Here is a 27,123-nt window from a genome sequence, read left to right as displayed (position 1 = left end):
AATTTTAAATCTTGTCGAACGCTGCATGTGTGAAATTTCAAAATAACTGTACACCATGTACACCAACAGACAGACCACACTACCAAGGATATATTTCCCTCTCCACCCCTATCAGCGTTCCATAGAGACTATTCCTTCTGCAGCTCCCTTGTTAGTTCCATGCCCTTTACCAACCCATCCTCCACATCTGGCAAGAGGTGCAAAACCTGCACCCACATTTACTTACACACACACATATCTGCTTCCTCCCCCCGCCCCCCCCCCCCCAATCTCTGTCCAAGGCCCCAAAGGACCTTTTCACATCTGGCAATCTGGTAGAGAATTTCCTACACATTTCTCTCCTCCCACACTCCCCCCCCCCCCCCCCCCAACCTTATCTACTGTGTTCATTGCTCTCGATGTGGTCTCCTGTACTTCGGGGAGACAGAATGCCTACTCGTGGAACATTTCAGGGAACATCTTTAGGACACACGCACTAAACAACCCCACTGCCCTGTGGCTGGCCACTTCAGCTCCCCCTCCCATTCCCCAAGGACATGCAAGTCCTGGCTGTGTCCACTGCCAATTCAAATCCACCCACTAACTGAAGGAAGAACGCCTCATCCTTCCGCCTTGGGACCCTTTAACCATACGACATTAACATCACAAGTTTCCAAATCTCCCCTCCCCCATCTCATCCCAGATCGATCCCTCCACCTTTGCACTGCCCTATTGACCTGTCCGACCTTTCCATCTTCCTTCCCAGCTATCCGCTCCACCCTCCGCACCAATCTATCACAATTGCCTCCCACCCTCATCCATCGCCTTCCCTCCTACCTTCACCCACAGCCCCACCCCCTCCAATGTAGCTCTCATCCTCCTTCCCCCTCCACAATCCTGATAAAAGGCTCATGCTTGAAACATTGACTCTCCTGCTCCTCAGATGCTGTCTGACCTGCTGTGTTTTTCCAGTCCTACCCTTATCGACTATAAAAACTACCTACTTGCTAACCTGCACGAGATATTCAATGCTGATATGTTGCATCATCAGTTATAATGGTTATTGATACATTATGTGCATCGTTCCCCTTGGCATATCATCCTAGTTTAAGTCCTTAGTCCAAATTATCTGACCTCAGCTGGGGCAGATTTTGGGGATTCAAAACTTACCTTGCACTCTACCTCTCCAAGGTTCTAACAGCCCTTAGTCCATCCCAGTCCCCTCTCATCCTTCACAAATACCCTCTTCCCTCCCTGGCCTGAGAAAGAAATATCTAACCAGAGTAGTCATATGGGTACTGTATTTGTACAGTGGCCAGCATTCCTGTGACTATACTCTGTCTTGAGTTGACATCAGAAGAGGAGAATTGGTGAAAACTTGGGAAAGATGTTTTATGAAAATAAAAAACTAAATCATATGATTTCACTGGTGACTGATGTATTAACACTAATGCTGTATTTGCAAAAGTACAGTTTGCACCTTTCTGCTTTTAAAACCTATTTGATATGTTGTGCTTAATTTCTATATGGCACTATGATTGTTTTTTTCTTGAGCAAATTTAATTCCTTTGCTTTTTCTTTTTGAGACAGTGTGGAGCGATTTCTAGAACAGCCTGAAATTCATACGTAAGTTTTGTTCAAAATTTAGTTCTATACAGGTAAATATTTATTAGTATCTTGGTTTACCAAAAAGATTTTCAGTTTCTCTAAAATTTTTATGATTTTGAAATAGAAATTTGAAGTCCCAGTTATTTATTGGAAGAATTTCACCATGAAATTTCACATTTCAAACAAAAACTGCTGCTGTACAGGCATTAAAGCAAGTGCTACTAATTTAGCAATATATGTAAAAATCCTGTGAAGATCACTTCTCATTCTATTTTTTTAAATTTCATCCAAGTGGTATCCTATAGCTTACATGATTGAGAGTTCTTTCACTTCTCCTGGGTACAAGATAAGATGTGTCACAGCACTCGGGAATTCACATTGATTTTCCTCACTGTTCCTACTATTTGCGGTATGAGCTTTCTTGGAAATCCTTCCATGAGTAGTTGGCTCCCCCACCCCCACCCCACATTTTTCTTTAAGCATCTCATGACATTGGACACCCCATCTCAAGTTAACTCTTTACTCCCTTCATGCATAATGATCTATAGCTCTTAGCAAATTTTCCTCTTTGAGTCAAAGGTGCTTCCACAATCCAACTCACTGTTTGTGTGGGAAAACACAAATAGTCCAAAACAAAAGGCCATCTCTCTGAAATCTATCCCTATAGCAATGTGGTGGTACACTTCTGGTGTCCCAGATAGTGATTTAAGCTAGTTAACTTTACCTTCCAAAACAATCTTTTCTTTATCTGAAATTACATGAATAACTTAGATCAAATGAAAACCAGGTATTTAGAACAGAATCATGGAATTCCTCCTTCACTATCCTATCTATCTGCGACTCCACTTTCAAGAAGCTATGAACCAGCACTCCAAGGGCTCCTCCCTAGGACCTTACCATTAAGTGTATAAATCCTGCTAAGATTTGCTTTCCCAAAATGCAACACCTCGCATTTATCTGAATTAAACTCCATCTGCCACTTCTCAGCCCATTGGCCCATCTGGTCAAGGTCCTGTTGTAATCTGAGGTAACCTTCTTCACTGTCCACTACACCTCCAATTTTGGTGTCATCTGCAAACTTACTAACTGTACCTCCTTATGCTCGCATCCAAATCATTTATGTAAATGACTAAAAGTAGAGGGCCCAGCACCAATCCTTATGGCACTCCACTGGTCACAGGCCTCCAGTCTGAAAAACAACCCTCCACCACCACCCTCTTTTCTACCTTTGAGCCAGTTCTGTATCCAAATGGCTAGTTCTCCCTGTATTCCATGAGATCTAACCTTGCTAACAAGTGTCCCATGCGAGTTATCGAACGCCTTACTGAAGTCCATATAGATCACATCTTCTGCTCTGCCCTCTTTGTTACTTCTTCAAAAAACTCAGTCAAGTTTGTGAGACATGATTTCCCATGCACAAAGCCATGCTGACTATCCCTGATCAGTCCTTGCCTTTCCAAATACATGTACATCCTGTCCCTCAGGATTCCCTCCAACAACTTGCCCACAACCGAGGTCAGGCTTACGGGTCTATAGTTCCCTGGCTTGTCCTTACCACCTTTCTTAAACAATGGCACCACATCTGCCAACCTTCAGTCTCACCTGTGACTATTGATGATACAAATATCTTAGCAAGAGGCCCAGCAATCACTTCTCTAGCTTCCCACAAAGTTCTCGGGTACACCTCATCAGGTCCTGGGGATTTATCCACCTCTGCCCATTTCAAGACATCCAACACTTCCTCCTCTGTAATCTGGACATTTTGCAAGATGTCACCATCCATTTCCCTACAGTCTATATCTTCCATATCCTTTTCCACAGTAAATACTGATGCAAAATACTCATTTAGTATTTCCCCCATTTTCTGTGGCTCCACACAATGGCCGCCTTGCTGATCTTTGAGGGGCCCTATTCTTTCCCTAGTTACCCTTTAGTCCTTAATGTATTTGTAAAAACCCTTTGGATTCTCCTTAATTCTATTTGCCAAAGCTATCTCATGTCCCCTTTTTGTCCTTCTGACTTCCCTCTTAAGTAGACTCCTATTTCCTTTATACTCTTCGAAGGATTCACTCGATCTATCCTGTCTATGCCTGACATATGCTTCCTCCTTTTTCTTAACCAAACCCACAATTTCTTTAGTCATCCAGCATTCCCTATACCTACCAGCGTTTCCTTTCACCCTGACAGGAATATACTTTCTGTGGATTCTTGTTATCTCATTTCTGAAGGCTTCCCACTTTCCAGTCGTCCCTTTACCTGCTAACATCTGCCTCCAATCAGCTTTCGACAGTTCTTGCCTAATACCGTCAAAATTGGCCTTTCTCCAGTTTAGAACTTCAACTTTTAGATCTGGTTGATCCTTTTCCATCACTATTTTAAAACTAATAGAATTATGTTCGCTCGCCCCAAAGTGCTCCCCCACTGACACCCCAGTCACCTGTCCTGCTTTATTTCCCAAGAGTAGGTCATGTTTTGCACCTTCTCTAGTAGGTACATCCACATACTGAATCAGAAAATTGTCTTGTACACACTGAAACAATTCGTCTCCATCTAAACCTTTTACACTATTGCAGTCCCAATCTATGTTTGGAAAGTTAAAATCCCCTACCATATTATTCTTACAGATAGCTGAGATCTCCTTACAAGTTTGTTTCTCAATTTCATTCTGACTATTAGGGGGTCTATAATACAATCCCAATAAGGTGATCATCCCTTTCTTATTTCTCAGTTCCACCCAAATAACTTCTCTGGATGTATTTCCAGGAATATCCTCCCTCAGCACAGCTGTAATGCTATCCCTTATCAAAAATGCCACTCCCCCACCTCTCTTGCTTCCCTTTCGATCCTTCCTGTAGCATTTGTATCCTGGAACATTAAGCTGCCAGTCCTGCCCATACCTGAGCCATGTTTCCGTAATTGCTATGATATCCCAGTCCCATGTTCCTCACCATGCCGAGTTCATCTGCCTTCCCTGTTAGGCCCCTTGCATTGAAATAAATGCAGTTTAATTTATTAGTCCTACCTTGTCCCTGCCTGCCCTGACTGTTTGACTCACTTCTGTTCTCAACTATACCAGTCTCAGGTTGATCTCTTTCCTCACTATCTCCCTGGGTCTCATCCCCCATCTTACTAGGTTAAATCCTCCCGAGCAGTTCTAGCAAAATTCCCTGCCAGTATATAAGTCCCCTTCCAATTTAGGTGCAATCCGTCCTTCTTGTACAAGTCACTACTACCTCAAAAGAGATTCCAATGATCCAAAAGTGTGAATCCTTCTCCCATACACCAGCTCCTCAGCCATGCATTCATCTACCCTATCCTCCTATTCCTGCCCTCACTAGCTCGTAGCACTGGGAGTAATCCAGATATTACTACCCTTGAGGACCTTTTTGAATTTCTGTCTAACTCTCTGTAATCTCCCTTCAGAATCTCAACCTTTTCCCTTCCTATATCATTGGTTCCAATGTGGACAATGACCTCTTGCTGACAACTCTCCCCCATGAGAACAGTCCACACCCTCTCTGAGACATCCTTGATCCTGGCACCAGGGAAGCAACACTCCATTCTGCTTTTTTGCTGCTGGCCACAGAAGCATCTGTCTGTACCTCGGACTATAGAATCCCCTAACACAGGGGTGGGCAATTAATTCTTCCAAGGGGCCATATGAGAAACCTGAGTTGTGTTGGAGGGCCGAACCAACAATAAGTTGAACGTAATTCTGCTCAGTATTAATTTTCTCCCATTGTAAAAAGTACTATATTAAATAGTTTTGCACTGAAACTTATAATCAAAAGAATAAGGATATTCTGTTACAATAAAGATATGAAATTGTGGAGTAGGTCAAATATCGAAGAAATAAACAGTAAAAACAATAATTTCAGTATTTCATTTTATCTTTAACATGTTAATCTTACAAACCAATAATGAAAATTTGTTTCATTACTGTTCAGTATTGCAAACAACTCTATACAAAAAGCAATAAGTGCTTTTGATGTTTTTCAGTTCATTTTACTTGTTTAGTGAGAAAAATCCAGTCTGTTTTGGGCTTGAACAAGTGCACTGAAGTCTGGTTGAATGTCTGAGGTGGATATGCAAAGGATAGCTGAGAGGTGATCATCAGTGATAGAGGATCGGGATTTGGATTTGTTGAACTTCATCACTGAGAATGTCTGTTCGCATATGTAGGTAGATCCAAAGAGTACTAGAATCTTCTGAACATGCCTTCTCATGTGTGGAAAGTTCTCCTCTTTTGAGGGAAGAGTAAATATCAAACAGTGAGACTGACCTGAAGTACTCTGCCAGAAGTGTGTCAGACTGCAGGTCAATAAGTTCAAGCTGAACATCACTAGGTCATTCTCCACATTGCATGTAAATGGGGAAAAAATCATGTGCATTTCATTCTCAACCATTTTAAAGTCTTGAAATCGCCTTGAAAGTTCACCATGCAGCGCTTCTAACATGAGTACCTATAGAGGTGATCAGCTGAAGGTGCGGCTTTCTTAGTGTTGCCAAGTGGGTGAGAATGTTGTCCTCCACTTGGCTTGAGAGAAACTGCAACCTTCTCATAAAAGCCTTCACCAAGTTGTACATTACATGCACAAAAAGGTCCTTGCACTGCAGTTTCACATTAGTTCATTCATAAGTGCAGTCACATCAACAGCAAAACCAAGGTCGACAATCCAGTCTGCATCTGAAAGCTGTGGAATGCCAATCCCTTTCTTCACACAGAAATCTTGAATCTCTTCTCTCAGGTTCCATACACTTTTCAGCATTTTGCCCAGGCTGAGCCACCTGACAGCTGTGTGGTAGCCTATGTCATGATGTTCAGTCTCATTTTCCTCTAAAAGTGCAACAAACTGCCTGTGATTCAAAGCTCTTGCCCTGATGAAGTTAACTATTTTAGTTACAACATCAACCACATGGTTAATTTTTAACACTGACTTACACAACACTACCTGATGTAAAACACAATGCAAAAACACCAATTTCTGTTCAGGGTCAATTTCTGTCACTTTATCCTGCATTCTCTTTAAGAGTCCAACATTTTTTCCCATTAGATTTGGACAACCATCCATTGTCACACCCGTCAGCTTGTCCCATTTTAGTCCCAACGTGTCCAGATATGCATTTACCTCCGTGAACAAATCATTAGCAGTTGTTGTTCCTTTCATTGACTGCATGGCTGCCAGCTCCTCCGTGACTTTAAAGTCCGTAGTTATCCCACATATGAAGATGAGTAGCTGGGCTGTGTCACATACATCACAGCTCTCATCCAAAGCCAAGGAAAAAAAGTCAAAGTTGACTGCTCTGTGCTGCAGCTGAAGCTCCAGATTTCTCGCAATGTGCCCAATCCTTCTAGTTACAGTGCATCGGGAGAGGGGCACATTCTCAAATGCCTCCTTTTTCTCCAGGCATATTAGTTCTGCAGAGTCCAACAAGCACTCCTTAATACACTCTCCATCAGAAAACAGTTTACTGTTTCTGGTGATTTTGTGGGATATGACATAACTTGTCTTGGCGTGAGCTGACATTTTGAGGGCTAGCCAGCAAGCATCACTTTTAGCTGTTCACGCACGCACATACACGTGCATGTGCGTCCATACGTAAATTTTAAAAAAGCATCCTTTTCAAAACAAAAGCAACACAGTTGTATTGCGTGTATGGCGTAAATACTTTTTCATTTATGTTCTAATTTAAGATTGACCTCATGCGGGTCGGAAGGAACGACCAAAGGGCCGGATATGGCCCGCGGGCCGTAAAATGCCCAGGTCTGCCCTAACACAATTGATCTCTTGGAAGCCAACATTCCCCTCGTTGCATTAGAGCCGGTCTCAATGCCAAATACTTGGCTGTTCGTGCTACGTTCCGCTGAGAATCCATCACCCCCTACATTTTCCAAGACAGCATTCCTGTTTGAAATGGGTATATCTGCAAAAGACTCCTGCCCTAGGTGCCTACCTCTCTTACCGTTCCTAGAGTTAACCCATCTATGTGATTGCCATCCATCACATACTGTTGCTGTTGCAAATTCCTCATCGCTTCTAACTGTCTCTCCAACCGATCCGTTCAATCTGATAAGATTCGCTTCCAACAGTATTTATGGCAGATGTAATCTGTAGTAACCCTTAAACTCTCTTTAAACTCCCACATCTGACAAGAAGTACATATCGTTGTACTAAAGGCCTTTTTTGCTCATTCATAATCTACAGACCCAGAAAATAACACCGTCTTATTCCTCTACAAAACACTGCCCAGGTTAAATTAATAATTATGGCTTATATTTTAAATTTAATCAAGAGACTTATCTCCAAAAACATATAATCAAGAAAGAACCCACTGTACTCACTACTGCCGCCTTTCTATTGGACAGACTTAAAACAACGATTAATTTGTCTGATTCCGTGTTGTGAACTTCATCCAAACAGGTTCCTCCAAGATTAGTTGTGAAATTCATTGTTTGTTCATTTTCCCAGATGCACTCCGATGTCCAGTGATACATGAATTCAAACAGCAAAGGCAGTAACTGTGCAGGTTTTCTATCTCGCTCTCGCTCGATCGCTTGCTCGCTCGCTCTCTCACTCACTCACTCACTCTCACTTGCTGTCTCTCTCCTGCACTGTCCTCACTATGTGCTTCCTTTGTCTGTACTTCTCCCTTTTAAAACTGCTGTTGTGCTTTCCTTTATTGGTCAGAGTATTGAGTACAGGAGTTGGGAAGTCATGTTGCGGCTGCACAGGACATTAGTTAGGCCACTGTTAGAATATTGCATGCAGTTCTGGTCTCCTTCCTAACGGAAAGATGTTGTAAAAGTTGAAAGGGTTCAGAAAAGATTTACAAGGATGTTGCCAGGGTTGGAGGATTTGAGCTATAGGGAGAGGCTGAATAGGCTAGGACTGTTTTCCCTGGAGAGTCGGACCGAAGGGTCTGTTTTGTGCTGTACATCTCTATGACTCTGTGGCCTGCAGATTTGGGGGTGTCATCTTTCTAATTCTTGTCTTGTAAGTGCACATAGAAAGACCTTTGTGAATTCCAGAGTTAATTTAATTACAAATCATGCGTTACAAATTTAATTTCCCAAGAACTAGATGTTATACAGAGGAAACTTGAATATCCAGCATTCGATTATCCGAATATCAGATTATCTGGCAAGATCGCAGGTCCCAATATTTCGCTAAACTGTGTCATCCGGAATTTGATTATGCAGAATTCAATGAACCGAACAAAGTACTCCCTGCCTGTGTCCTTCAGATAATCAAGGTTCTTCTGTATTCCTGTAAGATATGAAAGATTAAATTAGACATTTTCACAATAAGTCAACTATTCACCAGTCTAATCAGACACAACAGCCTTATGTTGTAAGGAAAAGGACTGGTATTTTAGATCCATCCGTACCTCAAATCTCAATGGAGCTTGTGTAGGTAAATTGAAGACAAAAGCACTTGTTGAAAATTCACATCCTATGTGGAAAAATAAGTTTTGGGCATCATTCCCATCGACTGGGTCTTTGTCTTCAGCCAGGATTGCAGTTTCAGAGTTGTACTCACATCAGAGCACCTCATGATCTTTATTTGCTGCAGAATCATTTCAAGACATTTGAGGGGTATCTCTGCAACAAGACACAAAACTTGTGAGCATGAATATACATAAAGATGTGTCATTTCTTTTTTAAAAAATTATGTTGCCTACTCCCTTACCAATTGCCAGTCTGTGAATGATGAAGTGGTCCTCAGCTTATTTGGATTGTGAATTCCAATTTTTGTGCAGTTTAAATTGAAGTAGTGCAATAAGGCTTAGATTGGCAGTTGTATGTTTTTTGAATAAAGAAAATGAGTAATTAACCATCAGAAATGTCATTGCAGGTAGCAACTAAAATGAAGATCAGCTTTCATAGTTTCCTGAGATATAATCAAATTCTGTCCTGCAGGGGGCGCCTCCTTGTTGGTACCTTTGTGGCCCTGTTTTTCAATTTGCTTACCATGCTGTCTTTGAAGAACAAGGCTTTGTCTTACGTCTCTGAAGGTGAGTTCTATTCCAACTGCTACAAGTTAGCCACAAAGTAATGGCAATTTTCCAATGACTTAGATGCTGCTACCTACAGAACAGATATTAACATTTTCAGTGTGATGTCTAGAACATCAATTATGTGCAGCAATCATTAATAAGATGAAGTTAAACTGGTCTTAAAAGGAAACTTGACAAAAATAAAATAGTTTCTTTGTGGTTGAGGCATGCGACACGTTGTGCATGGCTCTTGATATATGCTAATTATAAAATAGTCTTTCAAATTATGTGCTTTAAAATGTTCTGTGTTAATCTGTTAGGGCTGTAATAAAATTTCCTTAATACTGTATATGATAACATAAGTTGAAGAGTGATTCTTTACCAGGGACACCTATTTGTAAGGGTGCGATGCATGTTATTACTCCTCCCATTTTCCATATTTATAGTTGCTTGCAGATGTTGAAGTTGGGAAAGATTTCTTGGCTTCAACAGGAAAGGAATTAAAACAGTATTGCTGTGTATTTGTTCATTTAAGTTACACATCTGTTTTCAGCTGTTGATTTCTTAATTTAATTCTCTGCAACTCCTGAGTCTGTTCCTTTAATGCCAGCAATTGATGTTTAAAATGAAATCTTTCAAAGATTTTAACTCCTATCTAACTTTATATTTATAAAGGTATAGGTACAGTCAGGGTGGGGGACAAAAAGTTATGTGCACATGCATGTCTCAAATTCTAATTAAATACCAGCATCTATATTTGAAACATGAACAGTAATGCAGACATTGCATGATACACCATGGGTTCAATTTTTGCCTCCCTCGAGGTGAAGGGAAATTGAAATAATTGATTAAGTTGACCCTAGTGAAACAATCATTCCCTCTTCATCAACTCAGCAATACACTTCTGAGTGAGAAGGCCTATGGTTGACCTACTCAACCCACCATCAATTAAGGCACTTAAATTATCAAGTGATGGCCATTGAAAGATTGCAACTTGCCCACTACCTCATTCCTGACAGGAAAGATACACGAACAAGAAAGGGAGAACTGCAAATGCTGGAAATCTGAAACAAAAACAGAATTAGCTGGAGAAACATAACAGATCTGACAGCATCTGTGGAGAGAGAAACTGAGTTAAAGTTTCGGATCCAGTGACACTCCTTCAGAATTGATTGTAGCTAGGAAACGGTGGAGGTGGAGTCATGATGAAAGCAATCCATTTGATGACAAGGTCTGGAGTCTCAGGATGGATAAACAACATGGAAGGGAGTGCTCAGGCTCTAAAATTATTGAACACACTATTGAGTCCTGAAGGCTACAGGGTCCCCAAACAGAAATTTGGTATGCTGTTCTTCCAGCTTGTGCTGAAGCACTGCAGCAAGCCTGAGATAGAAATGTTGAAATGGCAGGTGACCACAAGTTCAGGGTCATTTTTGCAGACAGACATTTGTGTTTCATTAAGTGATCACCCGGTCTGTGTTTCATCTCTCCAGTGTGCAGGAGACCGCATTGTGAGCAGCAACTACTCTTTTCAAGGCTCAAACATGGCTCATTTTCCAAATGGAGAAACCAATTTGGGGATCTAAGTGCAGATAGGTTGGGGAGGGGGAGCTGTTAGGAGTAAGATGATGACCTCTTAAAAACCACACTTCTGTTGTTACTTTCAAACCTCCTTCACCCACCCCACAAGAAAGATCTAAAACAATTTACTCTCATTCCTGGATTCTCCCCAAGAAATGAGACTTAACCAGTGGCCTTTACCATTTGGCCTTTCACCAAAATCTGCAGTTTTGCAGGTAAGAACTGTCATTTAGACATTGTTGTTATAGTACGTCAATATCGTTTCCAAATAGACATTCTGGATTTCTCCTGGAATTACTTTTCTTGTTCATCTTCTGGAGGTAATGTGCCTCTCTGCAGTTTTCTCCCATGAAATGTTTCTTTTTATAAATATTGCATTCCATCTAATGTGATGTGACCTTTGCTTTTAGATTAGTGAGTTAGGGTCTGAAAATATTAACCAAGCCATGTAGAGAACGTTATTTAAAAGAGGGCAGGAAAAAACCAAAGATGTCCTGAATACTGTTTCACCAATGTAGCGAAATGAGAAGCTAATAAGAACATGCAAAGATTACGTGAGAATTGTGAAGGAGTAAACAAGTAAGGGAATGATTGGGGAATGTTCAGGTTAGGTTTTTAAAAAGATGTACTTTTGAATTGTATTCACTGTTGTAAATGAGGAGAAATTGGATGACCAATTTGAAAACAAAATATGTGAAATATAGCTGCATAATCTATTTAGGCAGCATTGGTTCAGGGATAAATATTGTTTGCAACAGGGCAAGAGCTCTCCTGACCCTTCACAAATAGTGCCTTAGCATCTTTAGATCCACCTGAATGGGTTTAACTTCTCATTCAAAAGATGGTGCCTCCAGCAATGGCCACACTCCCTCATTATAGAGTTCACCAGTGATGAGTACTGGTTTTGGATTCACCAGAAGTGATGAAAAAAGGAGAGACATTCTGAAGAAATGAACTTTGTCTTGTGAAGACATGCTTTTTGGCTGAATGATTTTTAAAGGTTGTAACCTAGAGTTAATTAAGTATCAGGTTAGATACTTAAGGATCTAGTGTACGTGATATTAAAATAATACAATTATTGACACTGTCAGCCAGATTTAGGTTTTTGCAGTTCTGGGGTGAGAACTGTCACGGGCTCAATTGAAGAATACAAACTGAAAGATCTGTAGTAAATTGAAAGGCCATGATATTGGAAAGTTATTTTTTCCTATCGTGCACAAATCAAATCCTGCTTTGCTGTAAAATTCGATAATATTCTCAATTATAAGCACTGTAAACTAATAACATTCAGCACATTTAATTTCAGAATTTCAGGCAAAAGTCACATTTTGTCAATGCTTTTTGTTTTGCACTTATCAGGACATTTGACAAGTGTATAAATTTAAGGAACAACATTTATACAGCATGAGTGCTGATTGGTTGACAAGTGGACTCTGACTGGCAGAGGCGTCACCATGGAGAATGCATCCATTAATGATTGACTGCTACATTCCTTCTGATTTCTCCAGCTGCTGCGAGGTCATTTGAGCACCATTCGTGGCAGTGGCTGAAGAAACTGGAATTGAGTATATCCACATGGCCGAGCACATTAATCGGTTTGTACAATCCTTCTGACCTGTACAGTTTGGAGGCATTGTTGGTTGACCATTAAAACCAGGCTTTATATATTAATTTTAAACCAGCCAAGTTGACTGTGATTGGTCAAGACATGACTGAGAAATTAAACAGATGGTTGTCACCTATTTAGTTGTATTGAGAAGATGCTGCGAATGTACATGTTTCTGTTTGCAAAGGACAGGGCCCTCTATTAATACATGTAGTTTGATAAGACTCGTAACATAGTGTTCTAACGATAGATGTGATTCTGAAATTAGTACCATTTGTTGGATAACCCTGAATGTGAGAAGAACTACACTGACAACTAATTCAGGATTGTTAATCGGGTTCAAACTTCTGTGCATGTTAGTGTACTGGAAACAACTTGTTCACAGTGTCTAGTAATTATTTACTCAACTGCAAAGCTGTTGGAAAATACCTCAAGAGATATGGGAAAGCTGCCTAGAGCCCATTCACTCCTTAATGCACCACTGAATTATAGGCTTGCAAGGAGAGGGAGTCAATTTCAGTCTGTTCTGATATAACCCGTGATAGTTTGATTCCCATGTGATCCCGCATTAGAAGAAAATCACGTGATAGCAGCACTATTTAAACCAATGGGACGGGAATCACGTTATAGCTAATTTGGGTCAGGAAAGTTTGCGTTCTACAAATAATGGTATAAATTCTTTAATAGCATTATACCCAATTCACAGTGAAGAAACGTGTTATAGCAGAACTGAAATGTAACTCTTTTTTTTTTCAGTGATTACAAATCCTAATTGCCATTTTGTTCCAACTAAAGACTGACTAATTGATTTGGGGTCTATCCTGAAATTGGGTGGGCCTAGCTGTTACAGACTGCATTAATTCTATGACTCCTACCAAATCAGGTAACATGCTAGTGGATTTATACTGTTCCTTCTTACCTCAACATCTTTACTATATATGACATCACTCATATATTAGTTTAGTTGCTCCTGCTGATGTTAACCATTTGGGCAATCTTGATCTTGCTAAACAGCATCTTGGGACTAATTGGAGCACAGTCATGGGTTGTTTTTCAGACTGGAGGCTTGTGACCAGTGGAGTGCCACAAGGATCGGTGCTGGGTCCACTACCTTTGATCATTTATATAAATGATTTGGATGTGAGCTTAAGAGGTATAGTTAGTAAGTTTGCTGATGACATCAACATTGGAGATGTAGTGGACAGTGAAGAAAGTTACCTCTGATTATAACGGGATCTTGATCAGATGAGTCATTGGGCTGAGAAATGGCAGATGGAGTTTAATTCAGATAAATGCGAGCTGCTGCATTTTTGGAAAACAAATCTTAACAGGACTTATACAGTAAGGTCTGAGGGAGTGTTGCTGAACAAAGAGACCTTGGAGTGCATGTTCACTGCTCCTTGAAAGTGGAGTCGCGGGTAGATAGTGAAGCAGGCGTTTGGTATGCTTTCCTTTATTGGTCAGAGTATTGAGTACAGGAGTTGGGAGGTCAAGTTGCGGCTGTACAGGACATTGGTTCGGCCACTGTTGGAAAATTGCATGTAATTCTGGTCTCCTTTCTATAGGAAAGGGTTCAGAAAAGATTTACAAGGATGTTGCCAGGGTTGGAGGATTAGAGGCTGAGGGGCGACCTTAAAGAGGTGTACAAAATCATGAGGGGCATGGATGGGATAAATAGACAAAGTCTGTTCCCTTGGGGGGGGGGGGGGGGGGGGAGTCCAGAGTTAGAGGGCATAGGTTTAGGGTGAGAGGGGAAAGATATAAAAGAGACCTATGGGGCAACGTTTTCACACACAGGGTGGTACGTGTATGCAATGAGCTGCCAGAAGAAGTGGTGGAGGCTGGTACAATTACACCATTTGAAAGGCATCTGGATGGGTATATAAATAGGAAGGGTTTGGAGGGTGCTGGCAGGTGGGACTAGATTGGGTTAGGATATCTGATCGGCATGGACAAATTGGACCGAAGGATCTGTTTCTATGCTGTACATCTCTATATGACTCTATGACTAAGTGAGACAAAATTTAAGAAAGTACTTATTAGTCTTTAATTGAACTCTTTGAGCAGATGCTCAATTAGCACATTATGTTTTAGTCACTGTTATAGGTTATTTCAAAACTTAAAGATCTGTCACGATTTTCCAAATCTTTTAATATGAATTGGGTGGCCCAAGGATTACTAGAGAGAAATAGCCGTCTCTCAGCTGTAGTGGTGCTGCTGCATTAACAGCTTATGAAAATATTGCCATATTCAGTTTCTTGTTGAAAGGTACCTTTTTTATGCAATACTACTTCAATATTTTAACATCAGAATGACAGCTACCATGAGAGCAATTACAGGCTTTTGTAAACAGAGTTTTTCAAGGATGTAAGCAAGTCACAACAGCAATTTTGAAGTTAAAGTCGGTTTGTCATAAACCATTAAGCATGCTCCAATAACTCTGCCTTTCAGTTAATCAGTTTGGATGAAGAGATTTTTGCTTTATGATAGGCCATCAGAGTTACAGAATAGAATGAAGTATCCTCATCAAGACAGTGTGTTGTGGAATCCACAGTATTTTGCTTTTGTTCTGATATTCTGATACTGAATTTAATGTGTAGGGTTTTGGGTGATATCACAGAAGTGTTATGACACAGAAAGAAGCCATTCAGCCAAATGTGCCGGCACCATTATCTACTGTCAATCTCCTGCTTTTTCCCCATAGCCATGCACTTCATTTCTATCCAAATATTCTCTAGAATGTCTCAATTGTTTGGCCAATTTTCTCTTGGAGGTCACTTCTGAAGCAGAGGGCCAAGCATTCTCCAATGCTTTATCTAGATAAATATTTTTTTGATTTTACCAGAGGACACCTTAAAAAAACAGAGGATTGAGGATGGACCTAATCTATATGGACTTGAGTAAGGCATTTGACAAGGTTCCTCTTGGTAGACTAGCTAGCAAGGTTAGATTACATGGAATACAGGGAGAACTAGCCATTTGGATACAAAATTGGCTTGAAGTAGAAAACAGAGGTTTGTGGTGGAGGGTTCTTTCTCAGACTGATGATGTGACCAGTGGTTGCCACAAGGATGGGTAGTGGGTCTACTGCTTTTCATTATTTATGTAAATGATTTGGATGTGAATATAGAAGATATGGTTAGTAAGTTTGCAGATGACACTGAAATTGGAGATGTGGTGGACAACGAGGAAGGTTGCCTCAAAGTATGACAGGATCTTAATCAGATGGGCCAATGGGCTGAGGAGTGGCAGATAAAGCTTAGTTTAGATAAATGTGAGGGGTTGGATTTTGGAAAGGCAAATCAGGGCAGATTTATACACTTAATGGGAAGGTGCTGGGGAGTGTTGGTGAGCAAAGAGACCTTGGGTGCAAGTTCATATTTCCTTGAAAGTGGAGTTGCAAGTAAATAGGATAGTGAAGAAGGTGTTAGGTAAGTTTGCCTTTATTAGTCAGTGCATTGAGTATAGGAGTTGGGAGGTTATGTTGCGGCTGTACAGGACCATTGGTTAGGCCACTTTTTGGAATACTGCATGCAATTCTGGTCTGCCTGCTATAGGAAGGATGTTGTGAAACTTGAATTCAGAAAAGATTTACAAGAATGTTGCCAGGGTTGGGGGATTTGAGCTGGAGGGAGAGGCTGAATAGGCTGGAGCTGTTTTTCCTGGAGTGTCAGAGGCTGAGGGGTGACCTTTTTGAGGTTTATAAAATCATGAGGGGCAAGGATTGGGTGAATAGTCTTTTCTCTGGGACGGGTAGTCCAAAACTAGAAGGTGAGAGGGGAAAGATATAAAAGGGACCCAAGGAGCAACGTTTTTACAAAATGGTGCATGTATGGAATGAGCTACCAGTGGAAGTGGTGAAAGCTGGTACAATTACAACATTTTAAACGGTATTTGAATGGGTATATGAATAGGAAGGGTTTAGACGAATATGGTCCAAATGCTGACAAATGGGACTTGATTAATTTAGGATATCTGGTTGGCATTGGCGAGTTAGACCGAACGATCCGTTTGTGTGATGTATAGCTCTATGACACTATGACAAATTTAGAGTTTACGGTTTATAGATGTATTTAAGTGAAAGGACACGTAAAGAACACGCAGGTAAAGGGATGGTTAGAAAATGGGAAGCCTTCAAAAATGAGGTTAACGAGAATACTGTTAGGGTGAAAGGAAAGGCTGGTAGGTATAGGGAATGCTGGGTGACTAAAGAAATTGAGGGTTTGGTTAAGAAAAAGAAGTAAGTAATTGTAAGGTATAGACAGGATAGATTAAGTGAATCCTTAGAAGAGTATAAAGACAGTAGGAGTACACTTAAGAGGGAAATTAGGATGGCAAAAAGGGGACATGAAATAGCTTTAGCAAATAGAATTAAGGAGAATCCAAAGGGTTTTTACAAATACATTAAGGACAAGAAGGTAACTAGGGAGAGAATAGGGCCTCTCAAATATCAGCAAGGCGGCTTTTGTGGGCAGCCACAGAAAATGGGATAGATACTAAACGAGTATTTTGCAGCAGCAGTTACTGTACAAAAGGATATGGAAGGTATAGACTGTAGGGAAATAGATGGTGACACCTTGCAAAATGTCCAAATTACAGAGGAGGAAGTGCTGGATGTCTTGAAAGGGCTAAAGGTGGATAAATCCCCAGGACCTGATCAGGTGTACACTAAAACTCTGTGGGAAGCTAGAGAAGTGATTGCTGGGCCTCTTACTGAGATATTTGTATCACCGATAGTCACAGGTGAGGTGCTGGAAGACTGGAGGTTAGCTAACGTGGTGCCACTGTTTAAGAAGCGTGTTAAGGACAAGCCAGGGAACTATAGACCCGTGAGCCTGACCTCTGTGGTGGGCAAGTTGTTGGAGGGAATCCTGAGGGACAGGATTTACATGTATTTGGAAAGGAAAGGACTGATTCGGGATAGTCAACATGGCTTTGTGCGTGGGAAATCATGTCTCTCCAACTTGATTGAGTTTTTTGAAGAAGTAACAAAGAGGATTGATGAGGGCAGAGCAATGGATGTGATCTATATGGACTTCAGTAAGGCATTCGACAAGGTTTCCCATGGGACACTTGTTAGCAAGGTTAGATCTGATGGAATAAAGGGAGAACTAGCCATTTGGATACAGAACTGGCTCAAAGGTAGAAAAGAGGGTGGTGGTGGAGGGTTGTTTTTCAGACTGGAGGCCTGTGACCAGTGGAGTGCCATAAGGATCGGTGCTGGGTCCTCTACTTTTTGTCATTTACATAAATGATTTGAATGCTAGCATAAGAGGTACAGTTAGTAAGGTTGCAGATGACACCAAAATTGAAGCTGCAGTGGACAGCAAAGAAGGTTACCTCAGATTACAACAGGATCTTGACCAGATGGGCCAATGGGCTGAGAAGTGGCAGATGGAGTTTAATTCAAATAATTGCGAGGTGCTACATTTTGGGAAAGCAAATCTTAACAGGACGTATACACTTAATGGTAAGGTCCTAGGGAGTGTTGCTGAACAAAGGGATCTTGGAGTGCAGGTTCGTAGCTCCTTGAAAGTGGAGTTGCAGGTAGATAGGATAGTGAAGAAGGCATTTGGTATGCTTTCCTTTATTGGTCAGAGTATTGAGTGCTGTAGTTGGGAGGTCATTTTGCGGCTGTACAGGACATTGGTTAGGCCACTGTTGGTATATTGCATGCAGTTCTGGTCTCCTTCCTATCGGAAAGATGTTGTGAAACTTGAAAGGGTTCAGAAAAGATTTACAAGGATGTTGCCAGGGTTGGAGGATTTGAGCTATAGGGAGAGGCTGAGCAGGCTGGGGCTGTTTTCCCTGGAGCATCAGAGGCTGAGGTGTGACCTTATAGAAGTTTACAAAATTATGAGGGGCATGGATAGGATAAATAGACAAACTCGTTTCCCTGGGTTCGGTGAGTTCAGAACTAGATGGCATATGTTTAGGGTGAGTGGGGAAAAATAGAAAAGAGATCGAAGGGGCAACGTTTTCACACAAAGGGTGTGTATGGAATGAGCTGCCAGAGGATGTGGTGGAGGCTGGTACAGTTGCAACATTCAAAAGGCATTTGGATGGGTATATGAATAGGAAGTGTTTGGAGGGATATGGGCCGGGTGCTGGCAGGTGGGACTAGATTGGGTTGGGATATCTGGTCGGGATGGAGGGGTTGAACCGAAGGGTCTGATTTTTACTGAAATCAAACTTCACCATCTACTGTGATGAGAATTGAACCCATGTCTCCATTTAAAGCATTGGCCTGGAGTTCTAACCCAGTGACTTCTTCACTGTACCACTGCTTCCCTCTCTTTTATATCTATATTTCAATCCCTAACTATAACATTCCCTTCTAAGTCTGTTGTCTGATGCATTTAAAAACGCCTTTTTTTCACATCAACAGCATTACCCTCATTATTGCATTCTGTTACTTCATGAAAAAACTCAAGCAAGTTATGCAGGTGTAATAGGCAGTGAATAAAGCAAATGGTATATTGGCCTTCATAACTAATGCATTCAAGTGCAGGAATATGGAAGTCTTGCTACAATTGCACAGGATCTTGGTGAGATGGCACCTAAAGTATTTTGTACAGTTTAGGTCTCTTATCTGAGGAAGGGTGTTCTGATTATGGAGGGAATGCAGAAAAGGTTTAGACCGATTCCTAAACTGACACATCATAGAACCCCTACAGTGCAGAAAGAGGCCATTCGACTTAGCCTCCATCAACCCTCCGAAGAGCATCCATACCAACCCCATAATCCAGCATTTACCATGACTAATCCACCTAATCTGCCCATCTTTTGAGTGAGAGTGGACACCCAGCAAACACAGGAAGAACGTACAAACTTCACACAAAGTCATTCAAGGCTGGAATCAAACCCGTGTCCCTAGTGCTGAGAAGCAGCAGTGCTAACTACTGAGCCACTGTGCTGTCCAAATTAATTAATACTGTTTCAGTATTGTACTGCATTCTACATATGTTTGACCTCAGTGACAGCATTGTGGAGTCGAAATGGAGTTATCAGCTATGGTTACGGATGGTTACCCATGTCTCCTAATAGCTAACTGCTAAGACATCCAGTACTTGAAATGGACAGGAACTGAAAGTTCTCAAAGAAATTGGCATCACAGCAGCTTGTAAGTGCAGACTTTTAAGCAAGTGTATCAATAATTCCAGAGGACTGTTCATTGATGAAATTATTTCTGTTGGTTTAAAAAAAAGTGTACATTTTCAACTGTTTGAAGGTTTTCCAACACATGATGATTCCACGTTGAAGAATGACAAGATGTTGTGCTATGCTGTGCATTAGAGAAAGAATAGCACTCCCTTACACTGGGTTCTCATGTGGTATAGCACTAAGGATGGGTAGTCCTGCTGAGCTTTTATCCAGCAATTTCTAATTTTGTTTCTGATTTACAGCATCTGCAGTTCTTTTGGTTTTTACATAATATAATGGAATTTGTTATTAAATTGGAGAATGGAGTCATCAAAACTGAAACTACAATCCTAATCTCAATAAAGGGAACTATGACCACATGAGGTACAAATTCAGGGATGGATTGAGGAACCTTATCATTTGATGGTGGACAGGCAATGATTCATATTTAACTTACATGTGTGTAAATTACAACAATTATTTACTCCTCTGGATGCAGGTTTGCTTCCTGAGCTGGAAGTTCATTTTCAGACGTTTCATTGCCACACTAGGTAACATCATCAGTGAGCCTACAGATGACGCACTGGTGGTATAATGCTCTTTCTATTTGTCTGTTTAGATTTCCTTGAGTTGGTGATGTCACTTCCTGTTGTGACAACATTCCTGTTGTGATGTCATTTCCTGTTCTTTTACTCAGGGGGTTCTAAATGGGATCCAAGTCAGTGTGTTTGTTGATAGAGTTCTGGTTGGAATGCCATTCTTCTAGAAATTCTCGTGTGTCTCTCTATTTGGCTTGTCCGAGGATGGATGTGTTGTCCCAATTGAAATGGTGTCCTTCCTCATCTGTATGTGAGGAGCTACAAATCTTCTCAAAACTTGTTAATTTTGTGCCTGATAGGAATTAATAATTAAGAGGAAAGATGTCTCAACCATGACTTACAAAAGAAATTAGGGATGCTGTTGGATCTAAACAGGATACATATAAAATTGTCAGAAAAACAAGCAGATCTGAGGATTGGAAGCATTTAAGAATTCCGCAAAAGAGAATGAAAAGTTTGATCAAGAGGAAACATAGAATATGAGAGTAAAAGTACAGGAAACTATAACTGTTCATAAAAGCTTCTATGAATATGTGAAGAGAAAAAGATTAGTAAAGCCAAATATAGGCCCCTTACAATCAGAAATGAGAGAAATTATTTTGGGAACAGAGAAAGAGTTGAACATTTATCTTGGTTCCATCTTCACAATAGAGAGCACAAATAATCACTCAAATGTGAGGTTACCAATGGTCCTGTGAGAGGAATTGAAGGAAATCGGTATAAATCACCAGGGCCTGATAATCTACACTTCAGTATACTAAAGGAAGTGGCTCTAGAAATAATCTGCTGCAGTGGTGGTCATTTTCTAAATTCTGTGACTCTACTATTTAAAAAAGAAGGGGGAGAAAAAAGAGAATTGAGGATCAGTGAGCTAACATCAGTAATATTTGTAAAAGATGTGATGACAAATATTTGGAATGTATAAATGGGATTGGATAAAAACAAGCAGGCTTTATGAAATGCAAATCGTGCTTGACAAATTGACCGGAGGTTTTGAGGATGTAAGTTGTTGAATACATGGGCAGAATCAGTGGATGTGGTGTATTTTGAATTTTCAGAAAGCTTTTGAAAAAGCCTCTCATAAAAGGCTAGTAGGTAAAATTAATAGTACAGGGTTAAGAACTAATATGTTGGCATGAATGGGATTGATTGTCAACCTCTCTCTCATACCCTGAAAAGTCTGTAACTGTATTTAACCCTGGCATCCTTAACTGTGGCACAAGGGAGGCAACATATCATCTTGCGTTTGCATCTGTAGCTGCAAAATAAAATGTTTGTTCCCCTAACTATTAAATTGCTTTTGTTGTTCTCCTATTCTTCTTTATGTTGCACTCTACATCAGAGCTAGTTATGGTGCTTGGACATTCCTATGCCTGTACACCCCAGATGAAACATCACTTTCAACAGCATTCAGAACTGAATACTGGTTGGAGACAGAAATGCATCCATAGGACCAATGAAATATCTGCCTATTTCTTTATGAATGCCAGGCAGTCACCCATTCCCTCTGTATAATCTTGGGCTGAAGGATGATTACATGTATAAACATGCTATCCATAAAACACTCAACCTTGCAGATGCACTGCAATGGTACCAACTTCCTGTACATATAGTTACTGAGGACAATGAATTCTGGAGTTCCCAGTGGAACAGAATATACACTGCAGAGATCAGAGGTACCATGCCATTCCTCTACTAAATTACAAAATCTGCTTCACTAAAAATAAACTAGACTCAGCACCTACTTCTCATCTGTTTTCTATTACCTATGTGCAGCTAAATTGAAATGTTTTACTTTGCTCTTGTTACTTTTTTTAAAAAATTCCAGCTCCTTAGACTAACCTCCTAACGTTGAAGAAAGGGAAGCAAAGCTGCAGTGTTTAATATCTAATTATTTAATGATCGTATTGTGATGTCACAAATTTCCTCCCCACACCTCCATCAGTTCAGTTTTCCAAAAATATGCCAGAGCAGGGAATGTGGAATGAGTACTGAAGTAGCTGAAAGAACTGGTGATTTAATGTGCATGTAACCAACTGTCACAGAATTCAGGCACAACCCCAGTAGTCAAAAGGATAATAGGAAATGAGCCCAGAATAAAAAGACAGTAAATGGTCCCCTATTTTGTTCAGTTGAAATATGGTTTAGTGTATTTTCCTTCTGTCTGCAAAAAAACAGTATTGCATATTAATAAATGTAGCTTCCAGTACATAGGATTTGTGCTGAATATTTCTCCACTGTTTAGACATTGGTAAGTGAAACTTTGGTACACCCCAGCTTTTTTTTTGCAATTGGCCTATCAGAGCTATAAGATGAAACGGCAAATAGTGAACGTACACAATTGACAACTCTTTTTTTTTTGAAGAAAAATGGTTGTGTGATCAAAAACAGAAGGTGCTGGAGAAACCCAGCAGGTCTGACTGCATTTAATTCTAAAGATGAGTCATTCTGTACATGAAACATTAACTGTTTCTCTCTCCACAGATGTCGCCAGACCTGCTGAGTTTCTCTAGCGCTTTGCGTTTATTTCAGATTTCCTGCATTTGCAGTACATTGCTTTTATTTATGGTCATGCAACAGTGTCTCAATTCAAGCATGAAAATCTGGCAACATCTTTCTATTTTATCTTCATTAATATTCAAAACCAAGAAGTAGAAATATAGACCAATTAATCAAATTTGATACATTGATGCATTTTTCTGCAGAGAGAGACTACAAAAAGACTTGCAGTAATTATAATTCATCTTTTCAGGTAATGCAAATGCTTCTATTATAAGTATGTGTTAATCTCATGAGAATCAGGGCTGTTCTATGCAGCTCAGTAACAGGTGGTTGAAATGTTGGCATATTTTTTATCTTTCCAGCTTTAGTGGTTTTGTCAGGATGTAGTCCTAGCACATACTGTACAATAAAGCTGTTTATAATTGGGAAAATAACTATTGAGGGTAATCAGAATTATGTCCAAATCAAATGATCTCTCTGCAGTCAACCACACCAGGAAAACATCTTTTTGGTAGTGCTGGGAAGCTAAAGCAATTGTGTTATAGGAGAGCACAGTTTCTTGATTCAACCTGTGGTTCTTCATGGTGTTCATTTTTAGACAATAAGAAAAGAAAATTAATTAACCTTTCCGTCTTTGCAGCTGCTAGTACAAGTTGGCTCCAGGAACATGTTGCTGATCTAAGCCGAAGGTAGGAATGATTTAGAAATGAGAACAAAACTTTGCTGGGAATGCCCAGCACATCTGACAGCATCTACAGAGAAAAGCTGAGTTAACATTTCAGGTCAATGACCTTTCTGTTAGTTCATTGATACATTGACAGTTTCTTAATGTGGTCAGCTTTACTGCTTTCTGAGTTTGCAATTGTAAAATATGCTGTTCAATCATGCAGCTTTTGAAAGTATCAAATAATTATGGTTATAACATAATTGTGATTATCCAGTTATGCCAGGAGACCAAAACAAATGTCTTTTTTCATAAAAAATAAACTTAGAAATTTCAGAAATGCTGATTCTTGCAGTTTCTGCTTACTCTGAAAAGAGAGTATCACTAGCATTGTCAGAAATAAATTTATCTTGCACTTTCTGTCAGTGTAGGCAGCATATATTTGAGAGCCAGTGAGTGAATCTGAGGGCTGTTATCAAGGTAGTTAGGTTTGCTAGTGTGGGTAATTTGAGCAGAATCCCTGCAGCCATTATAAGCCTAGTGTAAAGTCTCTGTGCCACAAAAAGAATCATTGTGGAGAATGTTGTAATTTAAGCCATCTTCAAAAACGTAAATTAAATACCCTGATCTTACTACAAGATGCCAAATTAGAAGTTTTTGAAGGAGCTGAAGGGTAATTGTTGCTGTAATTTGTTCTTTCCTCACAATCTGACAGATTGATGTGATTTAGATGAAGAACCTTGTCAGGTACGAGCATACTGATCATGCAGTGTCCCAGTGGACTGTTCATTTACAAAATTGCCTGCTAAAAGATCAAACTTTTCAGCAGTTTGTGCTGCATTTGCAATTTTGCCACATCTGTAATGAGATATCCTATGATTCAGAGAAATGTATTTTTTCACACAGGCTTCATTGCATGTTAAGCAGCAAGTATATCTGTAATACTATGTAAATATTTTCATTTGTCAGAAGTTTAACATGATTGCTTTATAATTGTTAAGCATGGATATCATTGTGCTTCAATGATGTGAAGCACAGTAGCCATTGACACAGGTTATAAAACAGGAGCAGAAAGTTGATTATATCTAATATATTATATGCACTGTACAAGGCATGAATTAAATACCCTGGAGTAATTTCAAGGCTGTAATTTCATCTTTGTATTCAAATAATTAAAAGCACTAAAGCTTCATTCTTAAAGATTATTACATCATCTGTGTCCTTGGGTCAGATTACTACCTCTCAATCACTCCCAAGGATCCATTCTCGATTGTGAATGGATTTGAGGGAATAGTACTGTAAATTGAAATGTTTGCCATCTCAATAAATATTAATCATTTCCATGTACAGGTCATTCTCCTACAACGTGTTTCGTTAACGTGAATTCACTGTAGTGTGATTGATGAATTGGGGGCGCTGTTCTAAACTGCGAACTTTTAAAGCGTATGTTGGCTGAAATGTGATTACATTGCCAACACTTTAAGCGCTGTTTGTAAAAAGCAATTTTTCTATAATGGGGGATTGCTCAAGACCACAACCGTTATGTATTTAAACTTGATTGTGAATGTAAGTCTCACTTGGTGTCAGGTCATAAATAATGAGTGTGTCAGAAATATGGGGCGTTGGTGCAAACCATTTAAAATAATACTATTTATTTTGGCTAGACTGATGTTGGAGTGCATTAGCTGCAATGCAGACCCACGCAATTTACCAGCCAGTGTGTACCAAATGTACACTAAATTTATTCATGCTGGGAAGTGGTGAATTTTAGCACTTTTGCTATGGAAGGGAGTTGAGAACAAGCCCTCAAGACCAGTCTTGCACAGCTTCTGATGGGTGATGTCAGCACGAGAACTCATAGAATCGGTTACTTGGAATAATAAATTGTATGAGATAAAGCAAAAATTGTTGTTTTCTGTCCATGCAGTAGCTCAGTACTGAAAAATTAGGAAGATTTAATTGACAAAAATTACTTAAACATTTTTCAGAAGGATTATATTTAAAAACACTTATATTTTGTTTCCAGTTTATGTGGAATAATTCCAAGTTTAAGCAATATCCTGCTTCCTCGCATGAATCCATTTGTCCTGATTGACCTTGCAGGAGCACTGGCACTTTGCATCACCTACATGCTGATTGAAATAAAGTAAGTGATATAGATTGGAAGTTTTGTACATACCCTCATCTTTGAGAAATATGCAAATGGACCATTAATGGAGACTATTAAATACAATGACATTTTAAAATCAAACTTCTCAATGTATTAAAATGTGAATAATGATGAGTTATCCTTTGTCCTTGTTGATGTCTACTCCCCAATAATGCAGGTGACGGAACTGCACACAGTACTGGAGAAGATGTGTTGTGGAGGTGCCAGTGTTTGACAGGGGTGGGCAAAGCTAAAAATAACACATCAGGCTATAGTCCAACAGGTTTATTTGGAAGCACAAGCAGTGCTCCGAAAGCTTGTACTTCCAAATAAAGCTGTTGGACTTTAACGTAGTGTTGTGTAATTTTTAACTTACTCCAGAAGAGATATCAACAACGTCCTCTACACCCTCAACATGATGTTGTTAGTCAGGGTAAATATAGGATAACAGGGGAGGGGAATGGATCTGGGTGAAATACTCTTCGAATGGTCGGTGTGGACTTGTTGGGCCAAAGGGTCTGTTTCCACACTGTAGAGATTCTATGATTCTATGACGTTCCAACTCAAAGGTCTAAGCAATGAAGGCAAGTATGCTGAATGCCTTCTACTCTCACTTGTATGGGTGGTAATAGCTCTAATAACACTCAAGAAGCTTTACATGATCGGGACAAATGTAGTCCACTTGTTTGGCCCCACATTGACAAACATCCACACCCTCCTCCATTGACGCTCAATAGAGGCAATATATACTCTCAATAGAGGCAATATATACTATCTACAAGATGCACTGAAAATTCATCAGAGATCATTAGATAGGACCTTGCACACCCACGCTTACTTCCATTTAGAAGGACAAGAGCAACAGATAAGTAGGAACACCACCATTTGCAAGTACTCCTGCAAGCCCCTCACCATCATGACTTGAAAATATATCACCGTTCCTTCACTGTCACTGAGTCAAAATCTAGAATTCCAATCACCTGGTGAAGGAGCGGCGATCTGAAAGCTAGTGCTTCCAAATAAACCTGTTAGACTATAACCTGGTGTTGTGCAATTTTTAACTTTGGCCACCCCAATTCAACACCAGCACCTCCAAATTACAGCAAAATGGACTGCAGCTCATCACCATCAGCTCAAGGGCTACTAGGGATGGGTGATAAATGCTGGCCAGCCAGCAACACCATGTCCTATAAATGCATAAAATAGCCTCATTTGGTCAAATTCTTCCACCTCAACGTTAAGAAGACTGAAATAATCATTTTTGGCCTGTGTCAGACAATATTTTCTTTTCTTA

At 40.1% G+C, this 27,123-nt stretch overlaps 1 protein-coding gene across 2 annotated transcripts in view; it reads left to right on the top strand.

Moving 5' to 3' along the window:
- The window catches only part of slc30a6 (solute carrier family 30 member 6), a 159,878-nt gene that overhangs the window by 86,976 nt on the left and 45,779 nt on the right, over window positions 1-27,123 (top strand). For both annotated transcript variants that reach the window (XM_072580531.1, XM_072580532.1), the window contains 4 exons: window positions 1,570-1,605; window positions 9,509-9,603; window positions 23,657-23,705; window positions 25,707-25,826. In XM_072580531.1, coding sequence (XP_072436632.1) covers window positions 1,570-1,605; window positions 9,509-9,603; window positions 23,657-23,705; window positions 25,707-25,826 — 300 coding nt within the window. The remainder of the gene's footprint in view (window positions 1-1,569; window positions 1,606-9,508; window positions 9,604-23,656; window positions 23,706-25,706; window positions 25,827-27,123) is intronic.

The sequence above is a fragment of the Chiloscyllium punctatum genome, chromosome 11, assembly GCF_047496795.1.
Source record: "Chiloscyllium punctatum isolate Juve2018m chromosome 11, sChiPun1.3, whole genome shotgun sequence".
NCBI classification, from domain to species: domain Eukaryota; kingdom Metazoa; phylum Chordata; class Chondrichthyes; order Orectolobiformes; family Hemiscylliidae; genus Chiloscyllium; species Chiloscyllium punctatum.
This window is presented reverse-complemented; position numbering and strand designations above follow the sequence as displayed.